Source organism: Doryrhamphus excisus, chromosome 7, assembly GCF_030265055.1.
Source record: "Doryrhamphus excisus isolate RoL2022-K1 chromosome 7, RoL_Dexc_1.0, whole genome shotgun sequence".
In the NCBI taxonomy this organism is placed as follows: Eukaryota; Metazoa; Chordata; class Actinopteri; order Syngnathiformes; family Syngnathidae; genus Doryrhamphus; species Doryrhamphus excisus.
In genome coordinates this window covers 117,179-140,357 of record NC_080472.1, presented here as the reverse complement: position 1 = coordinate 140,357, position 23,179 = coordinate 117,179, and the positions used below count along the sequence as shown (strand labels likewise).

Genomic DNA, 23,179 nt, shown 5'->3' with positions numbered 1-23,179 from the left:
TTGCCCTTGTCTAGTTTTGTCACATTGTGTAACCGAGCCTCAGCTGCAGGATTTTAATGAAAAAAAGGGGGGCTGTCACGTCCAGGTAGAACCCCTGGAGGTTGGATTTGCGCTGCTTTGTCATATCCCACAATGTGTAGTAACACACACACACATTTCATAGCGTTGATTAGAATGCACTTATTCTCATTTATTATTTATAGCATATATCATAAACTTATGATATCTCATTAAAATATTGCATAATCACCACTGAGCTTTCATAGCCAGTGTATGTATGTATGTAAAAAAAAAAAAGATGATTTTTTTGATCGATCAAAATATTTGATTGCAATTAATCACAATTTGTGCATAGTTAACTCACATTTAATCGCATTTAATCGCAGATGGAAATAAGCTTTTATTTATAATAAGTAGGTGAAATCTCTTTGTGGTAAACGATTTGCTGGAGCCTATCCCAGCTGTCTTCAAGCGAGAGGTGGGGTACACCCTGGACTGGTCCAATAAAAAAATAAAAATATATAAATTAAATTATATATAAATAAATTAAAATAAATAATATATATTAAAATATAAAAATTTATTTCATTCATTCATTTTCTACCGCTTTTCCTCACGAGGGTCGCGGGGGTGCTGGAGCCTATCCCAGCTGTCTTCGGGCGAGAGGCGGGGTACACCCTGGACTGGTCCAATAAAAAAAATTAAATATATAAATTAAATTATATATAAATATATAAATAAATTAAAATAAATATTATGTATTAAAATATAAAAATTAATTTCATTCATTCATTCAGTCATTTTCTACCGCTTTTCCTCACGAGGGTCGCGGGGGGTGCTGGAGCCTATCCCAGCTGTCTTCGGGCGAGAGGCGGGGTACACCCTGGACTGGTCCAATAAAAAAAATTAAAATATATAAATTAAATTACATATAAATATATAAATAAATTAAAATAAATAATATATATTAAAATATAAAAAATTATTTCATTCATTCATTTTCTACCACTAAAAAACTAAATATATAATATAAATATATATATTATAATATATAATATAATAATAAATATATATATTATATAATATAATATAGTAATATAATATATAATAATATAATATAAATATATAGTATTTAAATATGAATTAAATTATATATAAATATATAACTAAATTAAAATAAATAATATAATAAAATACAAAAAATTATTTCATTCATTCATTCATTTTCTACCACTAAAGAAATTAAATATATAATATAAATATATATATTAAAATATATAATGTAATAATAATATATATATTATATAATATAATATAGTAATATAATATATAATAATATAAATATATAGTATTTATATATAAAGTAAATTATATATAAATATATAAATAAATTAAAATAAATAATATATATTAAAATATAAAAATTAATTTAAAAAATCTAATTATTTAGGGGGGGGCTGAAGACCCCCTAAAATAGGCCTAATGACGCTACTGGTGTCAGACAACCAAAACGGGCAGTAACATTTTTTTTTTATTTAACATTTATAGTTCAGTTGTAGCACGCCAAATCTGTTTTCAATCTGCTCGCGATTTTTGTGAAAACAAATGAAAGCCACAGTCCTATTTTTTTGTTTTTATATTTATTTATTTATTTTCACGGCTTGAGCCAATTTGTTGCAGCCAGTGTATCATGTGGCAAAACAACACATTCAGCATTGACTAAAGTCACTTGAGCGAGAAAAAAGAGCCAGTGGAGCTATGGTGTTGTCATTTATGTTAGACACAGTTCCAAAGCAGCCTCTATGGAGACGACACAGCCCATAAATCCTGGCCTGGCCCCTATGAGCAGGTCAGGAAGGCACCAATATTTCCTCTTTATTAGAAAACAACAGAGAGAACATGCAGCCGTAAAGGGGACCTCGGAGGTGAATCTCAAACACGAGTAAGAGCAGCTAAAGCGTTACTGCTCCCAGCTGACAGGGGCTCTCGCCCATCCATTCCTCTGGAAACGCCTGCCCATACTTAGCGGTTTTCAACGTCGCTAAAATTAAGAAATTAAATCAGTTTCACTTTTGCATCTCACAGCAACAATGGTGCGTTTAAGGACTGCCGAACAAAGTCCATGTATGGACATGTATGCTACACATGCATGAATTATATCATTGATTTTTGGTGAATGACATGAGTTGTGGTCATGCCATGATGTGCCATGGCTGTGACAGACTAGCCATGGCTGAGACGGACATTCCATGGCTAAGACAGACATGCCATGGCTGAGACCAACATGACATGGCTGCGACGGACATGCCATGGCTGAGATGGACATGCCATGGCTGTGATGGACATGCCATGGCTGAGACCAACATGCCATGGCTGTGACGGACATGCCATGGCTCAGACAGACATGCCATGGCTGTGACGGACATGCCATGGCTGAGACAGACATGCCATGGCTGAGACAGACATGACATGGCTGCGACGGACATGCCATGGCTGAGATGGACATGCCATGGCTGTGACGGACATGCCATGGTTGAGACGGACATGCCATGGCTGTGACGGACATGCCATGGCTGTGACAGACTAGCCATGGCTGAGACAGACATGCCATGGCTCAGACAGACTAGCCATGGCTCAGACAGACATGCCATGGCTGTGACGGACATGCCATGGCTGAGACCAACATGACATGGCTGCGAAGGACATGCCATGGCTGTGACGGACATGTGTGTGGACACTAGGCATGGTAATATGACTATAGGGGTGTTATTTCATGTCTGCAGGGCTCTTACTACAAAATATTTTGTTTGTTATTATTAATTAGATATGAATGTGAGTGTGAATGGTTGTTTGTCTATATGTGCCCTGTGATTGGCTGGTGACCAGTCCAGGGTGTACCCCGCCCTCTCACCGGAAGACAGCTGGGATAGGCTCCAGCAATATCCAATATCAACCCAACTAAAATCACCAGATACTATTATTGAGCCAATACCGATACTACTCTACTATGGATACTATCAATTCACCCCCCCCCCGCCCCCCCCCCCCCAACTGGTAAGTATATATTTATGACATTTATTCTCTTAACCGGAGCAGAAAAGGAGCTGTAAATGGTCCTTGGGACGATGCCTTCAAATCATTCAAACCACCCCAGTTCATCACATGTCAACTTTGAGATGAACTTTTACAGGAAGGCGTAACAAATGACGGCAGCAACCGCGGCGATTCATGGCTGACGGCGTGCCATAACCCTCCACGTACCCTGACCTCAATTTGGAGCCTGCGTGCTGAAGGCCCATCTGAGGGAGATGGTATCGATCTGAGCCGCGACTCCCAACAGCGTCAATAAACAACTTCAAGGCTTCAAGGCTGAGCAGACACGTCTCCATTTTAGTAGAAAGGGGGTTCACATCTGGACCACAGAGTTTAGACTTGGACCCACTGGACTTCCTGTTCTTCTTCAAGTTCTTCTTCCTGCTGCTAATCGGTGACATGTTCTGTCCTTCTTTGATCTGTTCAGGTAAGTAAGCACAAGCGTGGGTGTTCTGACTTTTGAATAATTAATATTTATGTTGAGGGACACGGCGGATTGATGCCGCTGTCAATAACTGGAAGAGCAATCAGTGCTTAAAACCAGCAGACCAACGGTGTTTCAAGATGTCCTAGATCAGCATTACACTCAAAGACCACAGCGCTGACTTTGGCTCGCTGGGAATCGATGAGCAAAACAACGCAACTAATGCTTGTCAACACAACTCATGAAATGATCATCAACAATCATAAGGCTGATAAGGGGTCTCCGATGGACATGCCATGGCTGAGACGGACATGCCATGGCTGAGACAGACATGCCATGGCTGCGACGGACATGCCATGGCTGTGACAGACATGCCATGGCTGCGAAGGACATAACATGGCTGCGACGGACATGCCATGGCTGAGACAGACATACCATGGCTGAGACAGACATACCATGGCTGAGACGGACATACCATGGCTGAGACGGACATGCCATGGCTGTGATGGACATGCCATGGCTGAGACCAACATGACATGGCTGTGACGGACATGCCATGGCTGAGATGGACATGCCATGGCTGTGACGGACATGCCATGGCTGTGACGGACATGCTATGGCTGTGACGGACATGCCATGGCTGAGACGGACATGACATTGCTGCGACGGACATGCCATAGCTGCGACGGACATGCCATGGCTGAGACCGACATGCCATGGCTGAGACGGACATGCCATGGCTGAGACGGACATGCCATGGCTGAGACCGACATGCCATGGCTGAGACCGACATGCCATGGCTGTGACGGACATGCCATGGCTGAGACGGACATGCCATGGCTGAGACGGACATGACATTGCTGCGACGGACATGCCATAGCTGCGACGGACATGCCATGGCTGAGACCGACATGCCATGGCTGAGACGGACATGCCATGGCTGAGACGGACATGCCATGGCAGTGCCCATGCTTTGATGAGCTTTTTTGATAAGCTTGATAAGCAAGGTGTCATAATTTGACTGAACTGCAACCACTTTTTTTCTCCTCTCCTTCCGCTATGTAGCAAGAGAGAAACTCTGATAAAATGACTTTTAATTACCAGACACTGAACGCTGGCCTTCCTCTTTCCCCCTTTCTCCTCCAAGCTAAGTCAGGAGTTTGATTTCTGATAATGTAGATTGCTGACTGGGCTTCATTCCGCTTGCCCCGAAAAGCAGAAGGGCCTGCGTCAAACCCTGGGAGAGCATGTTTGACAAATGGGGCGTATAGATCCTCTGCTTTTCATCAGAGGGCACTGCTTGTGGAGGCACTAATCAGAGGACTTGATAGCTTGCCTTGTCTTACTCCAGGCATGCTATCATTTTTGCATTAGATAAAAATCAATGGACCTTTGCCCCAAACGTTAGCACGGCTACGTCGCAAAATGTATGATTTATTTCCAAAGTTGGCTTGGTGTGAAAAATAAAATATGTACAGTTAACAGTCAAGACGTTTAGGACAAAACACTGTTTAATGTATAATTCAGGATATACACGATGTACATAGCAGGACTCATGCTTCAAACAGCCCCAGACCATCACACTACCACCACCATATTTTACTGTTGCTATGATGTTCTTTTTCTGTGATGCGGCGTTATTTTTACGCCAGATATAATGGGACGCACACTTTCCAAAAAGTTCACCACGTTTCCACGTTTTTACCATTTCTGAATAATGGCTCTCACTGTGGTTTGCTGGAGTCCCAAGGCTTTAGAAATGTTTTTTTTTTTTCATGTAAACATCCGGTTATAAGTTTCAAGGTATACCATGGAACAAATCCACTGCGATTTTGCGATTTTTCCACTATGTTCAGCGGTCCTTGAACGCACCAGTTAGGTGCTAGGAGATTAAAAAGTGAAACCTATAATGGAAATAATGCATGCTTATTATTTAATATCTTATTTGATATATATGTATATATATATATATATATATATATATATATATATATATATATATATATATATATATATATATATATATATATATATATATATATATATATATATATATATATATATATATATATATACACACACACATATATATATATATATACATATATATATATCATATGATATATAGTTTTTCAAATTATTCGAATTTCATTGAATTTGATTTGAGTGATTGATTACCACGTAAATGTCATTATTGCATTTTTACATCCAAGATATACAAATAGAATATGCATCTAATCAATTTGCATTAAAATATTTATTGATTTCCACTCGCCTCCCGCTATAAGATAAATAAATAACATTTGTACAGTATTTACGAAAATACTAATTTTTAAAAAAAATAATATGTGCTCATAATGGGTTTCAAGTTTTTTTTCTGTTTGAGAAAGCGGAAAGGTGGTTGTAGCTTTTATTTTGAAAAGAACTGACCGGATGTTCTGTGTGTGCTACTGCTGCCACACTTATGACTTCCTTCCCTTAACATCCATGAGCTAAACAACCCCGGTCTCATGGGTATACTTTACTAATACGAGTTTATTACATGAGTTTCACTTTTTCTCAAGTAATGGCGTGATTCGGACTTCCGTACAGTTGCTGTTACTATCCTGTCAGCCTTGAAGTCACTTCCAAGAAGTGTGTGGACTGAACAGAATGCTAGCATGTGTTAGCAAGCCACCACCGGAAGTGATCTCGTTAGCTTCGGCAGGTGCTGTTATGAAGCGCATTTTCTCGTCTTTATACTAATGCTCTTCTTTAATAACATCTTCAGAATGGACACCGAGGGAATAGTGATCCGAATAAAAACTCCTTTGGGGGACATGGATTCTTCCGTCGACTCTCCATCGCTGCTAAACTTCAGTGACTTACTGGCAAGTTGTCATGCTAGCATAGCATCACATATACTGTATTCTGTATTATTAAGTGTCTTTTCTTACGTCTTATTAAATGTATCAAATATTCCATAGATCGCTATCAGAGATGTTATGCCTGAAGCTACTGTCACTGCTTTTGAATGTAAGTATATTTAGACTTGACCAAAGTTTGTGTTGCAACAGACGTTGCTACTACATCATGTTTTTTTTAATTAATTCTGAATAACATTCCATATCATACCCGGAAATGATACAGTCTTAATGTCTTTTTAGATGAGGATGAGGTTGGCGACAGAATTACCGTAAGAAGTGATGAAGAGCTCAAAGCTATGTTGTCATATGTAAGTACACACCTTATTATTTACAATTATCTTTCAATATGTTAGCTTATTTTTTATGTATACAGTGTAAACCAGGTGTGGGTAAACATTTTGACACCACATTGGGTTGAAAAATTTGTCTGAGGGGTCGTCCGTACTGTATATCAGTGATCAATAAACATAATGACATACAAAATTCAAACGCATCCCATAAATCAGCGATTACTCGTACGTGGGTGATAAACAACAACCATGCGCTAAGCATAAGTTAGCTGCAATTAGCCTACTATTTTGGTAGTCGAAAAAACATTCATTAATTCATTAATAAAATACAAATAATTCAATATTAACAAATATTTTTGTATTAAGAGCTCTGTAGACATGAAATAACACCCCTATAGTCATATTACCAGTGCCTAGTGTCCATAATACTACATATAACTTATCCTCACGAGGGTCGCGGGGGTGCTGGAGCCTATCCCAGCTGTCTTCGGGCGTGAGGCAGGGTACACCCTGGACTGGTTGCCAGCCAATCACAGGGCACATATAGACAAACAACCATTCACACTCACATTCATACCTATGGACAATTTGGAGTCGCTAATTAACCTAGCATGTTTTTGGAATGTGGGAGGAAACCGGAGTACTCGGAGAAAATCCACGCATGCACAGGGAGAACATGCAAACTCCATACAGAGATGGCCGAGGGTGGAATTGAACCCTGGTCTCCTAGCTGTGAGGTCTGCGCGCTAACCACAATATATTGATTAATCGGTTATTAAAATGATTGTTAGTTGCAGCCCTACATAACGCATAATTCAAAACTATGCTATTTACAAGTACCCGCAAGGCATGCTGGGTAGTCCAGCTTCCCTTTTTTCTTTGTTTACATCCTGAACCACATTCTCTGTATTTTGTGATCAAGCCAAAATGCGGCAAACTTTGCAAAATGTTGGTAGAGCGAGTACCCTAAGCTACCCAGCATGCCTTGCAGCAGGAATATGGTGTTCTAATTATATGGTGTGGCAGGAAATGAATAGGTTGTATGTATCTTTTCACAAAAAGCATTTTTTTCTCACTTTTTTTGTTGAGAACTGATATTTTGCTTTTTTTTTTTTACTGATTACTAAAGAACGGAAAAAGGTAGAAAGAAACTGAGTCTGATTTTTCTTTTGGTATACCATCCCTATTTAATAGCCCTTGGACACAGTAATCTGTGTGCCTTGAAAAATCAGTCAAAATCTGCAAAAATTGCCGGTACCCAGAGGGATGGCTTTTGAAAAATGGATGGTATTGAATAAAAAAAATATTTTTTAAACACGTTTAAAGTCAAAATATTATGAAAAACAAACAAAGCCATGACTAAAGTCGTATTTTTTGGAAAAGTAGTTTGGGGAAAAAGTTAAGTTATGGCACTCAAGTCAAAATATTATGGGAATAACTTCATAATTACTAATTTACAAGAACATAGCTGGAAAATGTACCTTATTTTTTCAAAGTTGTAATATTTTGAGGTCGGCTAGCAACTAGCTTCACCACACACTCGCTCACAATGCCTCATTCCACTAGCCAAAGAAAACGCTACATATTAGAATGCCGCCATGTTGTTGTTTTTGAATTTGGAAAGTTAGAGTTCCTATGCTACACCTTGCTACGCCTCCTTCGATACACAACAACAACACACTCGCACACAATATCCCACTCCGCAGTAGTTAGTGTTCACGACACGGACAGTCAGTGTAATGGTGTGTGATGCGGTATTTCTACGGGGGCCCACACTGACAGATAAATGGCTGTCGATTTTGATTATTTATTATTCAGTACTTAAAGTTTTGCCTCATTAAGAAGCAGGCCCCCCCCCCCTCCCCCCGGGCTGCAGAATTGCTCCAAATCTATGTTCATCTGTACAAGTCTTTTACCCCCCATCAACTCCGAATGCTGAGGGAGCCACAGGCAGAATTTCTTTTGTTTTTCTCCACGTCTATCATGCCAATGTCTTCTGTTGGCCTTTACATCCTGTGTTTCAGAGTTTATATTGTGCAACTAAACATAATATTTACTCTTATTACTGTATACCAGGGGTCTCAAACACGCGGCCCGCGGGCCACATGTGGCCCACAGGACACTAGTTTGAGGCCTTTTGAAAGTTTAATGTTCGTGCGGCCCGCACAAGTTTGATATGGATGCTGTATGGTATCATGTACCCGGAAAAAATTATTACGTTTGATTAATGTTCATGTTAAAGGTTAAATAACTGTTAATAGTTATCCTCCCTATCCGTGTGGAAGTGGTAAGTTTTGGGCTTTTTTAAGTTTAAAGGAAATAACTTGAAGGCTACCGTTTAGGTCGCTAGATCTCTAGTTTGCGAGTTAGCATGTGTCTCAAGACCATGCAGTTGCGCAATATGTTGTAAATAAAAAAAGAGTATAAATGTGACTAAATGTGATAAACTATAGTCGTGTTTTGTCATGTCTACAGGGCTCTAATAATGCTTTGTTCATTTTAATCTGAAAAAAATAATTTGTCTACCCACCAACTATATGTGGTTTTTATTATTTGCTGTTTTATTATTATTATATTTATTTATTACTGATTATGTTTTATTATTATATTATTATTTTATTATGATAGTATTATTGTTTTGTGCATGTTAAACTATAATTATTGGCTACTAAATGTGTTTTGTGTTAACATTTTTAGGTGTCTAGAATGGATTAATTGCATTTACATGATTTTCTAGTGAAACACTTGCTTTGGTTAGAGTCCGCTTTGGTTAGAGTTGGACTTTAAATGACTTTAACCAAGGCACCACCGTATTTTTCTTTACCGTAAATGTTTGATTGTTCAGTCATTATGTTTTATTATTATATTATTATTTTATTATTATAGTATTATTGTTTTGTGCATGTTAAATTATAATTATTGGCTACTAAATGTGTTTTGTGTTAACACTTTTAGGTGTCTAGAATGGATTAATTGCATTTCCATGATTTTCTATTGAAACACTTGCTTTGGTTAAAGTCCGCTTTGGTTAGAGTTGGACTTTAAATGACTTTAACCAAGGCACCACCATATTATTCTTTACCGTAAATGTTTGATTGTCCAGTCATTATGTTTTATTATTATATTATTATTTTATTATGATCGTATTATTATTTTGTGCATGTTAAACTATAATTATTGGCTACTAAATGTGTTTTGTGTTAACACTTTTAGGTGTCTAGAAGGGATTAATTGCATTTCCATGATTTTCTATTGAAACACTTGCTTTGGTTAGAGTCCGCTTTGGTTAGAGTTGGACTTTAAATGCCTTTAACCAAGGCACCACCGTATTTTTCTTTACCGTCGCCCAGCAAAGAAAGCGGCTCCTTCTTCTCGCTGAATAAAAACAAATGCTGAAATTGTGCAGTTAATTAAGATCGGTGTGCGGAAGGACGTCAGTTGTTGAAAGTAACCCCCCCCCCCAACCCCCCATCATTGAGAACACTGATTGCTACATGCTCCTGTGAGAGCCACCAGTCTTGCAGGCATCCCTTAACATTATTTGACGTGCTGAAAGACGGATGCCCCCGTTCAAAGTTAAAGACCGGCCTCCGTCAGGTGCTAAAAAAAAAAAAACATGTGACCTCATCTGTTCCTCAATCAGCTCCCCCTGGAGGTAATGGCTCTAATTCCACCATTCTCACTCCCATCACCCCCGCCGCCTGCTAATGATGATGAGACCCCGGCTCTGCTCTTGTCCCTTTAGGCTGAGCGATTGTATTTGGGATCGGACACAGTTTAGTTATTGGCCAACAATGGAGAATGTCTTTTAATAACACACCTTCCACAGATTTGGCGGTAATTGCTGCCTTAATCAATAAGCTAGCTGAGCGGAAAATTAAAGGTACGTAAAGCCCGCCCCCCCCACCACCCCCGACACGTACAACATGTTTTTGGTATTAGGCCCATTGTTCAGGAGTGGACGAGCGAGAATGCCGGAGGGCGTCAGCACGGAGCTAGAAGCAAGTAGGGATGTGACAGTGATAAATAGGCCTTTTAATAACAGCTGTGCCACTTGGGTAGCCACTCTGATCCGTCCCCATCCCGAGCGAGCTCGCCGTCCTCCATCCTTCCCCCCACCCCAGCAATGGGAGGGATTGCATTTACATATCTGTGGAATGACTCGGCGCTTCACTGTGGATTCTCAATCAAAAGATGCAATTAACACATGTACATAAAAACTACACCAATTTCAACATCTTCGCAACTTTAACTGCGGCAAGGTCACGGTGTTAATTGTTGTTGATTTGAAGCCTCCAACCAAAGGAAGGAAACGCAGACACACACGCTAACACACACACACATACGCTCAACAAAAACACAGTTAAACAGATGGTTTGGGTAACTGAAACATCAATTATTGCATTGGCTTGGCAAGCGTCTGAGAGGCTCCCCGAGTGCGTGTACACGTGTTAGTCCTGTAGGATACGAGTGTTTGGTGAGCTGTTGACCTGGAGGAGAAAAGGGTTAATGCTACACTCCTTCAGAACAAGCCCACGGGGGCATTAGTCCTCATCGGCGACAGATTTCAACACAGCATGCTCACACTTTGGTTGCCCATTGAGCAGTTTTTTAACATATTTTTAATCCACCGCAATGAGTACTTCCCAGTTTTATGATGTTGTAATTGGATTCACTGGAGTTTTAGCGCATCTCTGCTATGTTGGTATGAATGGATTCATTGCATTTACATGATTTTCTATTGAAACACTTGTTTTGGTTAGAGTCCGCTTTGGTTAGAGTTGGACTTTAAATGACTTTAACCAAGGCACCACCTGATTTTTCTTTACCGTAAATGTTTGATTGTCCAGTCATTATGTTATTATTATTATATTATTATTTTATTATGATAGTATTATTGTTTTGTGCATGTTAAACTGTAATTATTATATAATTATAACTATAATAAACCAAGGGAACACCGTATTGATTGTCCAGTCATTATGTTTTATTATTATATTATTATTTTATTATGATAGTATTATTGTTTTGTGCATGTTAAACTATAATTATTGACTACTAAATGTGTTTTGTGTTAACATTTTTAGGCGTCTAGAATGGATTAATTGCATTTACATGATTTTCTATTGAAACACTTGCTTTGGTTAGAGTCCGCTTTGGTTAGAGTTGGACTTTGAATGCCTTTAACCAAGGCACCACCGTATTTTTCTTTACCGCAAATGTTTGATTGTCCAGTCATTATGTTTTATTATTATATTCTTATATTATTATATTATAATAATAATATTATTAGAATATTATAATAATAACATTATTATAATATTATAATATTATTTTATTATTTTATGATTTTAACGGTAGCCTTCAAGTTATTTCCTTTAAACTTAAATAGCCAAAAACTTACCACTTCCACACGGATAGGGAGGATAACTATTAACAGTTATTTAACCTTTAACATGAACATTAATCAAACGTAATAATATTTTTTTCTGGGTACATGATACCATACAGCATCCATATCAAACTTGCGTGGGTCGCACTAACATTAAACTTTCATATCAAGGTGGGAGCCTCAAACTAGTGTCCTGCGGGCCACATGTTTGAGACCCCTGAGCTAAAGGGTTCAAAGTTTAAGAATAAAGTAGCGGCTTATACGCCGGAATTTCACGGTATTCACATTTGAGAGGCTGAAATCAGAGCATATTTCCGTTATTTTCCAAATCAAAACACAATGAATCGAATACCAAAACAGTTGTTGATTAATTCGATAATGGATTATTACGTACGCAGTTTTATGACACTGAATTTCTTGTACCAATGACTTTATTTTTCTCCTTCAGTACTGCAGCACAATGAATGAACAGCGCATGAATGGCCAGCTGCCAGATCCTCTTCAGATATTTCCACGAGGTATGGAGAGCTTTTGCAATTAATCATCAATGCAAATTTATGAAACGCGCGTGGGATTTATGCATCTTGTATCCATATCCATATTTTAGAGTCCGCTTTGGTTAGAGTTGGACTTTAAATGCTTTTAACCAAGGCACCACCGTATTTTTCTTTACCGTAAATGTTTGATTGTCCAGTCATCATTATGTTTTATTATTATTTTATTATGATAGTATTATTGTTTTGTGCATGTTAAACTATAATTATTGGCTACTAAATGTGTTTTGTGTTAACATTTTTAGCTGTCTAGAATGGATTAATTGCATTTACATGATTTTCTATTGAAAACACTTGCTTTGGTTAGAGTCCGCTTTGGTTAGAGTTGGACTTTAAATGCCTTTAACCAAGGCACCACCGTATTTTTCTTTACTGTAAATGTTTGATTGTCCAGTCATTATGTTTTATTATGATAGTATTATTGTTTTGTGCATGTTAAACTATAATTATTGGCTACTAAATGTGTTTTATGTTAACATTTTTAGGTGTCTAGAATGGATTAATTGCATTTACATGATTTTCTATTGAAACACTTGCTTTGGTTAGAGTCCGCTTTGGTTAGAGTTGGACTTTAAATGACTTTAACCAAGGCACCACCGTATTTTTCTTTACTTATATTATTATTATATTATTATTTTTATAATAATATAAATACTAAAGTTCTTTTGCTGAAAACAATAACTTTTTCTACCTTTTCTTGACATTAATATATATATGGGTCAAAATTCACCCGACCACCATAGATGTTTCTTTAGTGATTAATACTAAAATGAAAAAATAAATAAAACTAATTGATTTTAGAGATATATTCTATAGCTCTCAGTAATAACCAGGTAAAAAAAAATAATTACATTTATTAATATGATTCTTTTGAGGTTCATTTTACCATTTTTGGAAATAGAAATTGAGGGGTATAGTGACAAAAAAAGTCCTACATGCCCACACCAAAATTATTAAAAACAACATTTTCATGGATGAGGAAGCTTAAGAAGGTAACCAAGACATGATAAGTAAATTTGATAGTAACTTATTGTTTTTAGTGTATTTATAGCTGATTTAATACATGGGGTCAAAACCTAAGAGATGATACCAGAAATCTAACACAAAAAGAAGGTTAACCCAAATAGGTGATGTGCAGTACGTGAATCACCGGAACGGAAATAAAGGTGCTCATTTTTAGTGCCTTTCAATTCATACCCGATTCATCGTCACATGACAAAGAAAATGTATTTTCTCACCGCAAGAGTTTTCCTTCCCACGCACGCCACCCTCACTCTCAAGAGGCCAGCAGCTCAATCTTCTTCTTGTCTTTAGCTAATTTCAAAGTAACCCTCATTTCATTTTTTTTTTTTCTTCCCCTTTTATAAAAGTGAAGCGATGCATTTGTAAATGGCCCAGCGATGTGTTCTTCAATCTAGTCAATTACCGTTTCAGCCGGCAAGACTCCAGGGATCCGGAACATACATGGCCTGAAGGTACCTATCTCAATAATTGTTTCAGCTGCCTTTACACAGAATGAGAAGGGGTGGGGGGGGGGGGTCTGGGAGGGAATGGATCGGTGATACTGTGTTCCACTTATTGAAATGTCAATTGCAGTCAGGACTCTTCCTTCTGTCACACTCGTACTATTCCGCCACTTGTCTGTGTTTCTGTGGAAAGATTTGGTATACTGTACAGCTGTGGGTGGGGTTTTTTCCTTAGGGAAGGACCATTCGTTTGAGAGTTTAGTGGAGTGTTGTGATCATTTTTGTACATCGGCCCGCATTACTGCATATGGCTCTCAGATATTTCTTATTTATTTATGACTTTTTTTTCATTTTTTTTCATTTTAAAGTGATCATTTTAAAAGAATTGAAATACAGAAATGAGTTAAAAATAATGTTAAAAAATGAGGGCTGTCAACCCATTAAACCAGTTGATTGTGATTAATCTCGAAAATGTTTTTACAAAGAATATTTAAGAAATAAGATTATATATTTATAAAAAAAATTAAAATTTTTTTTAAAAAATATTAAAAAAACAGCAAAAATAGGAAAGAAAGACGGACGTTAATAACCCTTGCATCGCATGTTTTTTTTCAGTATGTGGCCCTTCCTTCCTTCCTTTCATCCTTTCATCCTTCCTTTCATCCTTCCTTTCATCCTTCCTTTCATCCTTCCTTTCATCCTTCCTTTCATCCTTCCTTTCATCCTTTCATCCTTCCTTCCTTCCTTCCTTCCTTCCTTCCTTCCTTCCTTCCTTCCTTCCTTCCTTCCTTCCTTCCTTCCTTCCTTCCTTCCTTCCTTCCTTCCTTCCTTCCTTCCTTCCTTCCTTCCTTCCTTCCTTCCTTCCTTCCTTCCTTCCTTCCTTCCTTCCTATATATGCATACTATGTTACATTATTCTTTCTCACATGAACGAAATATATGCATACTATGTTACATTATTCTTTCTCACATAAACTGCTTCAGACACTCCTCCGATTTTGGAGCAACATTTGCAATAAAAGTTACTGTTGTAATGAATAGATTTGATTTAGATCCGGAACCCTCCCCTTCGCTCTTCAATTGCTGTTGTTCACTCGTGACATGATCCAGGTTTAAACCCCAAATATGCCCGACACTCTTATTGAACACATTGAAATTATCAAATGTGCAGCTAATCACCACTGATCAATGATGATATACGAGGATGATGATGATCAAGGTTTAAAACATTTTCATACGTACGCTAGAAAACCCTCAATATTCCATTCCGTTTTTTTCAAATTCATCAATAAAATCATATCACTTGGAATCCTGTGTTTATCTTATCCTCTGTGGAACTCCGACGACTCAACTCCCGGAGTCAAGGCTCTGTTATGACAGGAAGATGTTTTCCCAAAAACCTTTGGTAATCTTTCACCCCTTTTTCTGCTATGTTAATATAAAAGTCATTGGCTGAGGGGAGTCCCGGGTGCCGTTTAAATGAGATCTTCCTGGGCACTAATTAAAGGGAGAATCTCTTCGCTTTAGGAGACCCAACACACTTGCCCTTTGACCTCAATTAGAAGAGTCATTTTCACTATTCCCCGGAACAAAGTCTTCACTATTCTTTCATGCCGTGCGACTAAACAATAGCCGCGTATACATGGACACAAATATCAAATATTCCAATGGCATTCAGTTTATTTGCTCAAACGGAAAGAATGGAACCTCATTCCCAAAGAAATGTGTCAATCCGAATGAACATATAATGGCATTCCCAGGGGTGGAATATTCCTTTCCCCAATCCGATTGAGGTATCTTGTATCTTGTATTCCTTCCTTCCCTCCTTCTTTCCTTCTTTCCTTCTTTCCTTCTTTCCTTCCTTCCTTCCTTCCATCTTTCCTTCCTTCCATCTTTCCTTCCTTCTTTCCTTCCTTCCTTCTTTCCTTCCTCCCTTCCCTTTTTCCTTCCTTCTTTCCTTCTTTCCTTCTTTCCTTCTTTCCTTCTTTCCTTCTTTCCTTCTTTCCTTCTTTCCTTCTTTCCTTCTTTCCTTCTTTCCTTCTTTCCTTCCTTCTTTCCTTCCTTCTTTTCTTCCTTCCTTCTTCCTTCCTTCTTTCCTTCCTTCTTTCTTTCCTTCTTTCTTTCCTTCCTTCTTTCTTTCCTTCCTTCTTTCTTTCCGTCTTTCTTTCCTTCCTTCTTTCCCTCCTTCTTTCTTTCCCTCCTTCTTTCTTTCCCTCCTTTCTTTCCTTCCTTCTTTCTTTCCTTCCTTTCTTTCATTCCTTCCTTTCTTTCCTTCTTTCCTTCCTTCCTTCCTTCTTTCCTTTCTTTCCTTCTTTCCTTCCTTCTTTCTTTCCTTCTTTCTTTCCTTCCTTCTTTCCTTCCTTCTTTCCTTCCTTCTTTCCTTCCTTCCTTCATTATTTCCTTCCTTCCTTTCTTTCCTTCTTTCCTTCTTTCCTTCTTTCCTTCCTTCCTTCCTTCCTTCTTTCCTTCCTTCTTTCCTTCCTTCCTTCATTATTTCCTTCCTTCCTTTCTTTCCTTCTTTCCTTCTTTCCTTCTTTCCTTCCTTCCTTCTTTCCTTCCTTCCTTCTTTCCTTCTTTCCTTCCTTCTTTCCTTCCTTCTTTCCTTCTTTCTTCCTTCTTTCTTTTCTTAATTTATTTCAGACATGCATACAATGTTACATTATTCTTTCTCACATATACACTTACAATAGTATCTATCTATATATGTATCTATATATATATATATATATATATATATATATATATATATACACATACATGCACACAACACCTCATTACTACACATGTCTGAAAAGGAGCAGGAAGAAGCAAAGCTTATTAAATCCCACCCCTTCTCCACGCCATGATCAGTTACCTCATGCCTTTGTCTTATGTTCCCAAATGTTAAAAACACTACTGTATATATGTTATGTATTGTATATGCAACTCCAGTTAAACCTGGAATTAGTCATACTTTACATTATTTTTCATTTGCTGACTGGGTTTCCCTGGCAAGGAATAGCGCAAAAATGTCGCAACACTGTAGGAAAACTGTCTTAGGGATACGTTATACTGTGTGTGTCATTCCGCCGTAACCGTAAAGTGTTTATGTTTGCACAAACGTAGGTGAATACCAGGCCGACCCCAACTAATGACTGCACACACGGCGTCACAGACGCCATGGCCAACAACAGGTAAGCTCAGGGAGCATTTAGCACATCATCAAAGTTCAGCTGAAAGGGCTCCCAAAATATAAACGTAACTATAAACTGTTTTTTTTTTTAAATTCAGCTTAAAGCAATCATCTGCAGAGCTGAAGCGGATCTTAACCAATGGACAGGTGAGTGTGTTTTAGTGGAAGTACACGCCATTGTTTGTCCTTTTGTACCCTGTAGCCACTCAGCAGAGCACATGATCACGAGCGCTTGTTCTTGTTGTATCGATTCGTTGGGATTTCCACTTGCCGACACGGTTTTCACGGTATAGTTTTTTTTTTTTTGGGGGGGGGGGGGGGGGGGGGGGGTCTAAGCACCAAGCAGCCACATTTCTTGCCCATAAAGTGTCTTGTGTCTCAATTAAGTCTTTTGATAGATATATGTCTATTTTTATTTATCATATTATCCAACCTTCTATCACAGTAAATCAGCTTTCAAACAAGCAGTTTTACCGGAAGCTCTCATTCAGCCAGTTTTCAAAAGACAACCCCTTCAGTAGCGGCCATTTTCTACCATTTTGACCGATCTTTCAAGGCACAATTATAATATTGCGTTCTAAGAATATATAAACATGGAAAAATAATAATAATAATTAAAAAAAACATGGAACCTACCAAAAAAAAGATGAGACCTTCATCAGAAAAACAAAGCTTGTTTCTACCTTATTCCGTTCTTTAGTAATCAGCAGTAGAACATGGGTAAGTTTCAGGAAAATATCAGTTCCCAACTACAAAAAAAAGATACAATTCAAGCAGAAATATTTTTGTCTTTTGTGTAAACGGCTATATGGACGTAAATATTTACATCCAATTCCTTCCTTTCTTTTAATTTCACATCAATTTTCACTTTCCTAAATTAGTGTTTTGTTGGCATTCGTGTGTATGAACGTATCATAAAGGTCAATGTAACGTAACTCAAAATGCAGTTTGTTATTTTTTTTTTTTTATCTGAAACTAAAAAGCCTGTTACAGTCCCACCTTTCACCTACTGTACTGTCATATTCTCCCTACTTTGCAGATCAATGCCCAAGATATTCAATACCAAGAGCAACTTGGGCAGGGGAATGGAGGAACCGTGTACAAGTAAGTGATTCACATATCGAGGTACCGGTAGCACAATATTTGGAAAGGACTCTCAAAAAAAAAAAAAAACTCAACACAAAATCAAAATTTGAAATTATTATGGGTGGGAAAAAATCCAAATGTACTGGAAAAAGTGATTGCCCCCTAAAAGCTAATAAGCAATCAAGCGTTTGCGATAACTTGCAATGAGTCTCTTCCAGCGCTTGTGGAGGAATGTTGGCATTCTAGAACATCAATGATTATTCTCCTTCGGCAGAATTCATGCTTCCATTTATCAGCAAGAAGCAAAACATCCCCAGACCATTACACTACCACCACCGTATTTTACTATTGCTTAAATGTTATTTTTCTATCAGATGTAATGGGACACACACTTTCCAAAAAGTTCAACATTTGTCTAAACAGACCACAGAGTATTTTCCCAAGGTTCTTATGGATCATAAAGATGTTTTTTAACAAAATTGCAATCACTTTTTCCACATAGTGCAAAGTCGGTTTGTAATCCAAATGTGTGGAAAAAGTGATTGCCCCCAAAAGCTAATAAGCAATCAAGTGTTTATGATAACTTGCAATGAGTCTCTTCCAGCGCTTCTGGAGGAATGTTGGCATTCTGGAACATTATTTATTACTATTTATCAGCAAGCAGCAAAACATCCCCAGACCATCACACTACCACCACCGTATTTTACTATTGCTTAAATGTTCTTTTTCTATCAGATGTAATGGGACACACACTTTCCAAAAAGTTCAACATTTGTCTAAACAGACCAGAGTATTTTCCCAAGGTTCTTATGGATCATCAAGATGTTTTTTTTAGCAAAATGGCAATCACTTTTTTCCACATAGTGCAATGTCGGTTTGTAATATTTTCCCTCACTAATTGAAACTTATATTATTTTTTTATTTAAAAACTGTATTTTGCGTTCATTTGTGTTGTCACTGAGTGATATTTGATTTTTTTTCATGATCTGAAACATTTTAGTGCCAAAAAAAATAAGAAATGAGGATCGGTCACAAGTCTGAAATTCAGTATACTGCAATGTATTATATCAAAGACCGATTGTATAGTATATTCAGTCAATTATTAATTAGTGTATTGTACAAAACAGTACCCCGTCCCAGTCTCCGTCAGTACTGGCTCCACAGATATTTTACTATGACAAGGATGCCACTCCTTCCTTGTTTCCTCCTCCCCATCAATCCGCCTACATTTGAAGCCCCCTTTATTGAGATTGAAGTATTGATTACTGCTCAGGCTAACCTTGACAAGGGGGGGGGGGGCAAAGTGTTGTCTCACAATCCACCTTTTCCAATCTCGCCAAACCGCAATGGCGTCTATTTTATTTTCTCTTGTCTCATTCCAAATACATTTGAGTCTTTTATTGCTTTTAGATTGTTTCATTAAAGTCCAATCTCTCATCGTTGTAGGACAAACAGAATGCTGATGTTTAGCGGGAGGAATGGTTACAGTACACTTGCGTGAAGGCCAATATTGCAAATCCGACAACTTCTCAGTCAATTTAGCGCAGCAGAAAAATCCATACTTTTTGGCGCCGGGAATGTTATGGTTGGGAGGAGAAGGGGTGGGGGGTGGGGATACAACTCTACCTTGTTTTGCTGTTGTGCATTATTTTTTAAAAAAAGACTTATAGTAGAAGCAGGGTAGTTTATTTATCATGCATGTTTTACACACTTGGGTAATGGACTATATATATTAATATACATTCAAAAGAAAGAAAAGATATGATATGAGCAAATTAAAATTATTTTATTATAAAGAAGTCATCTTTCGCTGCATGAATTTCACAACTTCATGCTATCGTTGTTTTTCAAAGCACATTATTGAACGAAGAATATCAATATTTAAGAAAATTGTACATATTTTTTGCCTACATTAAGCATACAAATGACCAAATCGACTAAATCAGGGGTCTCAAGCCCGTGGCCCACGGGCCAAATGTGGCCCGCAGGACACTAGTTTGAGGCCCCCGCCTTGATATGAAAGTTTAATGTTAGTGCGTTCCGCGCAAGTTTGATATGGATGCTGTATGGTATCATGTACCCAGAAAAAAATTATTAAGTTTGATTAATGTTCATGTTAAAGGTTAAATAACTGTTAATAGTTATCCTCCCTATCCGTGTGGAAGTGGTAAGTTTTTGGCTATTTAAGTTTAAAGGAAATAACTTGAAGGCTACCGTTTAGGTCGCTAGCTCTCTAGTTTGCGAGTTAGCATGTGTCTCAAGACCCTGCCGTTGCGCAATATGTTGTAAATAAAAAGAGTATAAATGTGACTATAGTCGTGTTTTGTCATGTCTACAGGGCTCTAATAATGCTTTGTTCATTTTAATCTGAAAAAAATAATTTGTCTACCCACCAACTATATGTGGTTTCTTAAGTTTTTATTATTTGCCGTTTTATTGTTATTATTATATTTATTTATTTATTACTGATTGATTGATTTTCTTTATTCTTGATTTGTTTATTTATTTTTCATTTTATTTTGTGTAGAAAAATAAAAAGTAAGATATTTGAGAACAGCGGAATGTTTTATCAGAGCTTTATAAAGTTTATTCATTTTTCTGTTTTTAATAAATGCGTTTTTTTTTTTTGTTTTTTTTTTGGGAAAACCTGATGCGGCCCAGTCTCGCCCAGACCCTAGCTCCAGTGGCCCCCAAGTAAATTGAGTTTGAGACCCCTGGACTAAATGCAAACATCTTTGGGCGCGAGAGGCGGGGTACACCCTGGACTGGTGGCCAGCCAATCACAGGGCACATATAGACAAACAACCATTCACACTCACATTCATACCTATGGACAATTTGGAGTCGCTAATTAACCTAGCATGTTTTTTGGAATGTGGGAGGAAACCGGAGTACCCGTAGAAAACCCACACATGCACGGGGGAGAACATGCAAACTCCACACAGAGATGGCCGAGGGTGGAATTGAACCCTGGTCTCCTAGCTGTGAGGTCTGCGCGCTAACCACTCGACCACCGTGCCGCTATTATTGTACTTCTGTATGATATTTCTATTCCCGTTGTGGAGCTGGATCTCTGTCCAACGTTGGCGTCGTCACGTGTAAAAACATCACCTTTCAACCCCCGGATCCCGTTGTTTACGACCCAGGGCCAATCAAGACTCGATTGGATGTTACCAAAACACCTCAGCTCTCACATGCTGACCTGGTCATCCGTCAGCGTCTGCCTTTTTGTTTTTTATTACGCGCTCTCATAGCACCATCTTGTCCACTCTATGGCTTATAAATACCATTACAAGGACACGCAGGGCCGTTCTTTTGGTCTCTTCAATCCAGGAGTGCAATTAAAACCGGCATGTTAACGTCTCTTAGCCTCTTAGCCTTTTCTCTATTGATTTGTTTTGTCACTCTATTGATTAGTTTTAATGCTAGGTACTTCAGTCACTTGGATTAATCAGCGTTTCGCTCATGTCCTCGTGATTTTATTGTTTCTAGAATCATATTCATGTCGTAGTTGACATGAACTCGTTTTTCAAAAAGAGTGCTAACCATTTGGAGTGATTTTTCAAGGAATTCTATGGTTATATAAACATGGAACGTACCAAAAGAAAGATAAGACTAACCTACCCCTGATGACAGCTTGTCACATTCAAAGCCAATCCTATGAAGAATGGTAAGCTCATACGTACATGTCACTAAACATGACTAAACTAACAGACATGGAGGACTCTGCTTCTTCCTACTCCTTTTCAGAAGGCTTTTATGCAGCCGTACAGCGCGCCGCCATCTTGAAAAAAAAACAAAACTTTAAATCATTATTATCTATCTATCTATCCATCCATCTATCCATCCATCTATCCATCCATCTATCCATCCATCTATCCATCCATCTCTCTCCATCTCTCTCCATCTCCATCCATCCATCCATCCATCCATCTCTCTATCTATCTATCCATCCTTCCATCTATCTCTCTATCTATCTATCCATCCCTCCATCTATCTCTCTCTCTCTCCATCTATCTATATCGCTCTCTCCATCTATCTATATCTCTCTCTCCATCTATCTCTCTCCATCTATCTATATCTCTCTCTCCATCTATCTCTCTCCATCTATCTATTTCTCTCTCCATCTATCCCTCCATCTCTCTCCATCTCTCTTATCTATCTATCTATCTATCTATCTATCTATCTATCTATCTATCTATCTATCTATCTATCTATCTATCTATCTATCTATCTATCTATCTATCTATCTATCTATCTATCTATCTATCTATCTATCTATCTATCTATCTATCTATCTATCTATCTATCTATCTATCTATCTATCTATCTATCTATCTATCTATCTATCTATCTATCTATCTATCTATCTATCTATCTATCTATCTATCTATCTATCTATCTATCTATCTATCTATCTATCTATCTATCTATCTATCTATCTATCTCCATCTCTCTTATCTATCTCTATCTCTCTCTCTCTCCATCTCTCTTATCTATCTCTATCTCTCCCTCTCTCCATCTCTCTTATCTATCTCTATCTCTATCTCTCTCCATCTCTCTTATCTATCTCTATCTCTATCTCTCTCCATCTCTCTTATCTATCTCTATCTCTCTCCATCTCTCTTATCTATCTCTATCTCTCTCCATCTCTCTTATCTATCTCTCTATCTATCCCTCTATCCCTCCCGATCTCTATCTCTATCTATCTCTATCTATCTCTCTATCTATCCCTCTATCCCTCCCGATCTCCATATCTCTCTCTCTCTATATCTCTCTATATCTCTCTCTATCTCT

At 37.9% G+C, this 23,179-nt stretch overlaps 1 protein-coding gene across 5 annotated transcripts in view; it reads left to right on the top strand.

The window, feature by feature from the left end:
- The first annotated feature begins 5,975 nt into the window (after window positions 1-5,975).
- Window positions 5,976-23,179, top strand: part of map2k5 (mitogen-activated protein kinase kinase 5) — a 68,933-nt gene continuing 51,729 nt past the window's right edge. For 3 of the 5 annotated variants that reach the window (XM_058076834.1, XM_058076831.1, XM_058076833.1), the window contains exons 1-8: window positions 5,976-6,387; window positions 6,484-6,532; window positions 6,664-6,731; window positions 12,554-12,623; window positions 14,094-14,134; window positions 17,230-17,297; window positions 17,395-17,443; window positions 18,336-18,400. In XM_058076834.1, coding sequence (XP_057932817.1) covers window positions 6,262-6,387; window positions 6,484-6,532; window positions 6,664-6,731; window positions 12,554-12,623; window positions 14,094-14,134; window positions 17,230-17,297; window positions 17,395-17,443; window positions 18,336-18,400 — 536 coding nt within the window. In that variant the 5' untranslated portion in view covers window positions 5,976-6,261. The remainder of the gene's footprint in view (window positions 6,388-6,483; window positions 6,533-6,663; window positions 6,732-12,553; window positions 12,624-14,093; window positions 14,135-17,229; window positions 17,298-17,394; window positions 17,444-18,335; window positions 18,401-23,179) is intronic. The other 2 variants (XM_058076832.1, XM_058076835.1) reach the window with 2 other exon arrangements.